The sequence below is a fragment of the Gymnoscopelus microlampas genome (genome assembly GCF_963454915.1).
Source record: "Gymnoscopelus microlampas genome assembly, chromosome: 4".
Lineage (NCBI taxonomy): Eukaryota > Metazoa > Chordata > Actinopteri > Myctophiformes > Myctophidae > Gymnoscopelus > Gymnoscopelus microlampas.
In genome coordinates, this window is record NC_139941.1 from 45,259,682 (window position 1) to 45,266,576 (window position 6,895).

The following is a 6,895-nucleotide window of genomic DNA, read 5'->3' on the forward strand; positions in this document are numbered from 1 at the left end:
CGCGCACTTTGAACAGTAAGCAGTCTTTCTTTGTTTGTCAGAAGATTAATCCTCTACCTCCCGTTCAAAATGAGGGAAATCGTTCATCTGCAGGCCGGTCAGTGTGGAAACCAGATCGGGGCCAAGGTTGGTTGATTTTTCTATTTCAATATGATGTTAATATGTTGCTGTTTTAGCCGATTGTTTAGTTGCTTTGTGTGGGTTTTTTAGTTCAGACGCCACAGATTTGAGACTGAAACCACACCCATGGAATCTCACTGTGAACGAGCCTCATGCCGAGACAAAAGGCCATCGAATTTGTTATAAAACGTCAATATGCACTTAAAACTGACATTGTGCCATGGATATGAATGGATTTAAAACTATAAATATCAATTTCTTGCATTTAACTTTGATTTATTTCGAGAAATTAGCCACTCGAATGGCCAGGTGGTAATTTGGACACTGTTTTTAACAAGTGGTTTATATGAATTGCGTCGATTAATATCGACGTTTTGCTTTGTTGGATTCATTTTTAGAGTTGATTATGAAACGTTTGACTCGTTAGGCCCACTGCAATGCGCAAAACAATGGAGCGATTCAGACGAGACGATGGATCACGTTTTCGACGACCGCCATTGTTAACGCTTGGTTATAGTGGTCTTTGATTTAGCTAATGATCGATAACTTAATGGAAAAATATGCTTTTATAACCTTTTTAATGGTGAAAGACTCGATGAGGCCTACCGCAACATAACTGCCAGTATCAGTGCCTATTCATTGAGCGGCGCGCCGCCGCACCCGGTTTTTTCGACGGATGTAGGAGGGGCGTCGGTTGGTGACGTAGCACCGCTGTTCAAATCATACTGATGGAATTCAGCCAATGAGGGGCCGTGGCGCGCGCGCCGAATACTACATGGCGGGGAACATTTTGAATTTATGTAACGTTAAGATGTTTACGCAGTTGGAGAGAAATCGTGGAAATATTTGACTGCCTCAGAAAGGCGCTGAGCGGATGTGACTATATAATGTATGATTATACTTGAGCAGCTGTTTCCCATGTCCCTGACATTGTTTATTTATATTTTGACAGTTCTGGGAGGTCATCAGTGATGAGCACGGTATTGACCCCACTGGCACATACCACGGAGACAGTGACCTGCAGTTGGACAGGATTAATGTCTACTACAATGAGGCCTCAGGTAAGATTGTAACTATTTGAAGTTTATATATATATATATATATATATATACACACACTTATCCTTGTTTGACGTTTATATATATTTATACACACTTATATCTTTGTTTGTTTACTCATGTTTGTCCTTTCTGCGTTCTAGGTGGCAAATACGTTCCACGTGCCGTCCTTGTCGACCTTGAGCCAGGCACTATGGACTCTGTGAGATCCGGCCCATTCGGACAGGTCTTCAGACCAGACAACTTTGTTTTTGGTAGGTTATTTATTTGTGACTTAATTGAGAATCTTATACTGCAGATGTCCTTTGACAGAACATGACATTAATTGACCCCCCCCCCCCCCTTTTTTTTTCAGGCCAGAGTGGTGCAGGCAACAATTGGGCCAAGGGCCACTACACAGAGGGTGCTGAGCTGGTGGACTCAGTCCTAGATGTCGTGAGGAAAGAGGCTGAAAGCTGTGACTGCCTTCAGGGATTCCAGCTTACACATTCCCTGGGTGGTGGTACTGGCTCGGGTATGGGCACCCTGCTCATCAGCAAGATCCGTGAAGAGTACCCCGACCGTATCATGAACACCTTCAGCGTGGTGCCTTCCCCCAAAGTGTCAGACACCGTCGTTGAGCCCTACAACGCCACACTGTCAGTACACCAGCTTGTAGAAAACACAGACGAAACCTACTGCATTGACAACGAGGCCCTGTATGACATCTGCTTCCGCACACTCAAACTCACCACTCCCTCATACGGTGACCTCAACCATCTCGTCTCTGCCACCATGAGCGGCGTGACCACCTGCCTCAGGTTCCCCGGGCAGCTCAACGCTGACCTCCGTAAACTGGCCGTCAACATGGTGCCCTTCCCCCGTCTCCACTTCTTCATGCCAGGCTTCGCTCCCCTCACCAGCCGAGGCAGCCAGCAGTACAGATCCCTCACCGTGCCCGAGCTCACCCAGCAGATGTTCGACGCCAAGAACATGATGGCCGCCTGCGACCCACGCCACGGCCGCTACCTGACCGTCGCTGCCATCTTCCGCGGCCGCATGTCCATGAAGGAGGTGGACGAGCAGATGTTGAACGTGCAGAACAAGAACAGCAGCTACTTCGTTGAGTGGATCCCAAACAACGTGAAGACCGCCGTCTGCGACATTCCACCCCGCGGCCTCAAGATGGCAGCCACCTTCATCGGAAACAGCACAGCCATCCAGGAGCTGTTCAAGCGCATCTCAGAGCAGTTCACCGCCATGTTCAGGCGCAAGGCTTTCCTGCATTGGTACACCGGAGAGGGCATGGATGAGATGGAGTTCACTGAGGCCGAGAGCAACATGAACGACCTGGTGTCCGAGTACCAGCAGTACCAGGATGCCACCGCTGAGGAAGAGGGCGAGTTTGAGGAGGGAGAGGATGAAGAGGAGCTGGCCTAAAAATGTCAGGCAGAGTTCTTGATGGTGGAGGAGCTGGCCTGAGTGTTTGTTTATTGCTGTTCCAAGCTGTATTATTTCACTGACTGTCAGTCATCTGTTCCAATTGTTTGTTGAAGAGGAGGGCGAGTTTCACAAGAAGACGGATGAAGAGGAGCTCGCCTTCATGTTATAAATGTGTTTCCTCCCTTTATTGGTTCGACTGTCACCTATTTCTGTCTGACTGTTCCTGTCTGTACAGAACTTTTGATCAACTTTTTTTTTCCCACAGGCTGACTGTTCACATCTTGCACAGTCATGTTGTCTTTACTGACTTCTGTCTGTACTGAGAAAATAAAAACATTTTGCATAAGGTCTTGTTTCCATGACATTACTGTAGTCAGTTTTACATGCTCAGGGAGCAGTGGTGGAAAAGTACTGAAGATAAAGTAAAATGGCTGACCTATAAGCTTGTAGATCAGAGCAAATTGTAGTGAATATTGTCAAATAACATGTAAAAGTACATCAAAATACATAACTGTCTAGGACAAATGACTGCTGCAAGGTTTTTCAACTACACTGTAGATAAAGTGTATTATGTTATGCTGGTTCACATAAAGCAGCTTGCTGATACAAAGTACTACTTTATTAAAGCCGAGGCATACATTGATTTGTCTATTGTGACTCTTAGAATCTTTGCTTATGTTTTGACGAATATACTTTAGTCACCCAAAAAATACATAATTTATGCAGGCAGGTATTACGAAGATGAAACGTATCAGAGGCTTGATATTAGTGGAATTAGGTAACTGAGGAGTACCGCACACAAACTCAACCAATGCAGGCTTGATATTAGTGGAATTAGGTGACTGAGGAGTACCATCTACATAATTTGCGACGACTTTAATTTTCATTGCCAGGCCAATCTGTGTTAAAGTGAAGACATTGATCTCTAGTGATCATGTGGAGCTAAGGAGAGATTAAACATTTCTGAGCATTTACTGTTAGACAAACAATGCTATCATAACACGTACAGCTATTTGGAATGACATTTTTCACTCCACAGTATATTTTTTATTTATTCTCATGGCTCAGATGTTAGCAGGAAAAACATACACTGAATATCGCAATATATCTTTGGAAACCTATGAAATAAACACTGAAGCACACATTTAGAGTTTTGTTCTCAGTTCGGCCACCAGGCGGCAATGTTGGTTAAGCCATTTTCTTCCACAAGAAGTAGGTTATGCTCGAAGTAGCCAACAGCAATAATGTCCAGTAACACACTTTCTTCACCTGGCCCTCCAAGTCTTGCTTTTTTCCAAAGCGCGTTATGAATCCACTCTGCAGAACAGAAATAATGCTTTAAACATTTCCACCAACTTGAAATTAATTTTATTTGGAAACTCTGAACCAAACATGTAAATCTGCAAATAGCCTGCCTTGCAATAATTAATTTACAGAGCGGATCAACATAGTTACTTTTATATTATGTTGTACAATAGGATATACCAGCCAGGGGTCTTCAACAGGGGGTCTGGGACCTAAGAGGGTCCTCAGAGTTACTACAGGGGGGCCACCAAATCTTTGTGTGATAGGAACTTTTTTTTTACACCCACTTGAACCCTAGCATCCCTTTTCTTAGGGGAAAAATAGCAGATGATGCGTTGTGAGCTTATAGATTGGCTATTTTAGGGCGAAGTTTGGTGTAGAGGGAAAAAGAGCAAACCAAGCTAGAGCCAAAGGTCAAGTTTACTAAGTATTGAAGGTTTAAGTGGTTAAATGTCTGAAAATACACACTAACATTAATCCAACGTGTTGTTATCTTTTGTATTAACATGTTGGATTGATGTTAATGTGTAAAATAAAACAACATGAATTGACACAACACTGATGATAGTGCTGTCAAACAAGTCTATGAAGCTATCTATGAAATCTATGAAAAGGTTTAATCTGCAGCACAATTTTAAACAATATGTAGTGGGGGGTTTGTGGTTAGCCTCTCTCTCAGCTAAGGGGTCCTTGGCCTGCAAAAAGTTGAAGACCCCTGGGATATACAATGGGAACAGCTGCAGTAAGGTCTCTTGTATCAAGAGATGCTGCAAAATGTATATTTGTCTGTCAATGGGTATATTCACTATAGCAGTGTGTCAATGCTTACCCATCCACCCTTATCTCGTATGTCAGGGCAGATCACCCTCTCCACGTAGGTTCCCAAGCACTCCTTCAGCTGGGGCAGGACCCTCACCATGCCCTTCTCATGGCAGTGCATGGCCATCTGGCCGGCCAGCACATACACCGACAGCACTGCGCTCCAGGCGAGGTCCCTGCGGCGGCCCCCGGGGGTGGCAGGAGAGAAATGGTCATCCAGGATGGACTCGAGCATGGAGCAGGCCGTGTCCTCAGTCACGTCCTGGAAGACCCGAGGCCAGCGCCTGAAGAAGATGGGGAAGCGGATGAGGAGCTCGTCCCCGGCGTGGCGCAGGGCAGTGGTACAAGCTGTGGGGGCAGGCCCCATGGAGCTGTTCGGCCCTCCGGTAATCACATAGTCAATGTAGTCATGTGCCATGAGGTGGGCCTCTCTTGCCAGCGGGTCGGAGCTGTTGAGGCCGAGTTTGGCCTCTGACATCTCAGACTGACACATAGCCTCTCTAGTTTCCTCGCTCCTTTCTCCTTCTTCACTAATCACCAAGCTGTGATTCTCATTATATCCTCTTGACTCCCTCCATAGATGGCATTTCCTTGGCCAAGGAGCATATTCATTCTCTCGGCCCCATTGGCTGCTCACAATGACTCAGATACAGCTGAAATTGTAACCAGAAAAGACTGAAGTAAACATTGTGTAAAGCAGGGGTAGGCAACCTTAGGCACGGGTGCCAACATTGGCAGAGGGGATGGTGATCACTGGCACACTGGCATAAGTGTGAGACGTGAGTGATGTGAGTGTAAATTAATTCCACTCACATCAATATACAAATTACAATCTTCACATAATTCTACAAACTGATAACTGACTGGGGAGGAAGTCTGGGAGATAGGTGGGTTATTGCTATAGTCTTATGATCATTACACTGTGAAAGAAAATATAGAAGAATAAGACCAAAAAAAAAATGGAAATATTACTTTTTGTCATAATTAAACTTAATGTTGATATGGCACACTGACTATCAAGAAAATGAAAACATGGCACTTCATGTCAAAAAGGTTGCCGACCCCTGGTGTAAAGTATGCATGCTCACTGTTATTTTACTGCTATGCAAAACCTAATTAGTAGCAAATGTTTTATAACTCACCCCTTCGTAAAAAAAAAACCCATGTAGTACCACACAACCAATGCACAAAGAAAACAAGCCGACAGGAGGTGACAGAATAATGTACGGTCCAAAGCAGCGTGTCTGTGTTTGAGTTGGGTCACCCCTTGCCTAGTTTCTGCTGGGAGATAATTATAGAGCCCTTGTCGAAACACTGACACTGATCTTCTGCCTCATACGCACAATCATTGGGCGCGCTACTCCTGACACACATCCCCATTCCAACATAGACGGGGCTAAATAAAGAACACAGTGGACCTGGGCAGTGAGGAGAAACACTTTAACATCACAGCAGAGTGTTTGTGAAGCACAGCAGACCAGCAAAGCCTAGGACATTGTGGAAAGAGTGTGATCAAAGGCACTTTGCTATGGATGAGTTTCAGCTTTCATCAAGCTGCTAATGGTAATATAAGACTGAATCACTTCTGTGGCTGAGTGCAGCAGGTGGACAGAATTTGTCTCTGATACTGGTGCAGCAGGGCAGGCAGGGACATACAGTATTGACAGTCACATAGTAGGGCATACTGTGTGTGTGTGTGTGTGTGTGTGTGTGTGTGTGTGTGTGTGTGTGTGTGTGTGTGTGTGTGTGTGTGTGTGTGTGTGTGTGTGTGTGTGTGTGTGTGTGTGTGTGTGTGTGTGTGTAGGAATAGGGGAAATTACTTAGAAAAGCGCTATATAAATTCCAGATATTATTATTATTATGTGGACACATCCATGTACACACAAAAATAAATAATTCTGGTGACCCACTTTTAAAATATTAACATTTGTCAATTTCAAAATGTAATAATAATACTACTATTTCTTTCACAATTTACTCATATCCTCCTTTTAGGCCATTAGCCTACACCTAAACAAACAAAAATAAAACAACCTTATTTTCCTCATATCTGTTGTAGTCTGTTTGGTGGAGGGCTACTTACACTGCAGACTGACTTGGCTGTGCAGCGACAGCCTAAAATAGAAAGGACCTCCTTACAGAATCATAATTTTCCGGTCAAAAACCATCAG

General features: G+C 44.4%; 2 protein-coding genes across 2 annotated transcripts; one reads left to right on the forward strand and one right to left on the reverse strand.

Annotated features, from left to right (window-relative positions):
- Positions 1-2,948, forward strand: tubb2b (tubulin, beta 2b). Its single transcript, XM_084054060.1, has 4 exons — positions 1-126; positions 1,073-1,181; positions 1,322-1,432; positions 1,534-2,948. Exons 1-4 carry the CDS (start codon positions 70-72, stop codon positions 2,595-2,597), a joined length of 1,341 nt encoding a protein of 446 aa, XP_083910186.1. The 5' UTR covers positions 1-69; the 3' UTR covers positions 2,598-2,948.
- A 359-nt stretch (positions 2,949-3,307) lies between these two features.
- bcl2l16 (BCL2 like 16) lies at positions 3,308-5,998 on the reverse strand. Its single transcript, XM_084054900.1, has 3 exons — positions 5,867-5,998; positions 4,735-5,377; positions 3,308-3,917 (listed from the first exon to the last, which is right to left on the reverse strand). The coding sequence occupies exons 2-3, from the start codon at positions 5,215-5,217 to the stop codon at positions 3,789-3,791; spliced, it is 612 nt and encodes a 203-aa protein (XP_083911026.1). The 5' UTR covers positions 5,218-5,377; positions 5,867-5,998; the 3' UTR covers positions 3,308-3,788.
- Between the last annotated feature and the right edge of the window lie 897 nt (positions 5,999-6,895).

Bases quoted from the DNA above. Each gene is read 5' to 3' on its own strand.
- tubb2b (XM_084054060.1), top strand. From the start codon at position 70: ATGAGGGAAATCGTTCATCTGCAGGCCGGTCAGTGTGGAAACCAGATC. The intron at 1,182-1,321 runs GTAAGATTGTAA...TCTGCGTTCTAG, and splicing joins CTACTACAATGAGGCCTCAG to GTGGCAAATACGTTCCACGT. The intron at 1,433-1,533 runs GTAGGTTATTTA...TTTTTTTTTCAG, and splicing joins ACCAGACAACTTTGTTTTTG to GCCAGAGTGGTGCAGGCAAC.
- bcl2l16 (XM_084054900.1), bottom strand. From the start codon at position 5,217: ATGTGTCAGTCTGAGATGTCAGAGGCCAAACTCGGCCTCAACAGCTCC. The intron at 3,918-4,734 runs GTAAGCATTGAC...TCTGTTCTGCAG, and splicing joins TACGAGATAAGGGTGGATGG to AGTGGATTCATAACGCGCTT.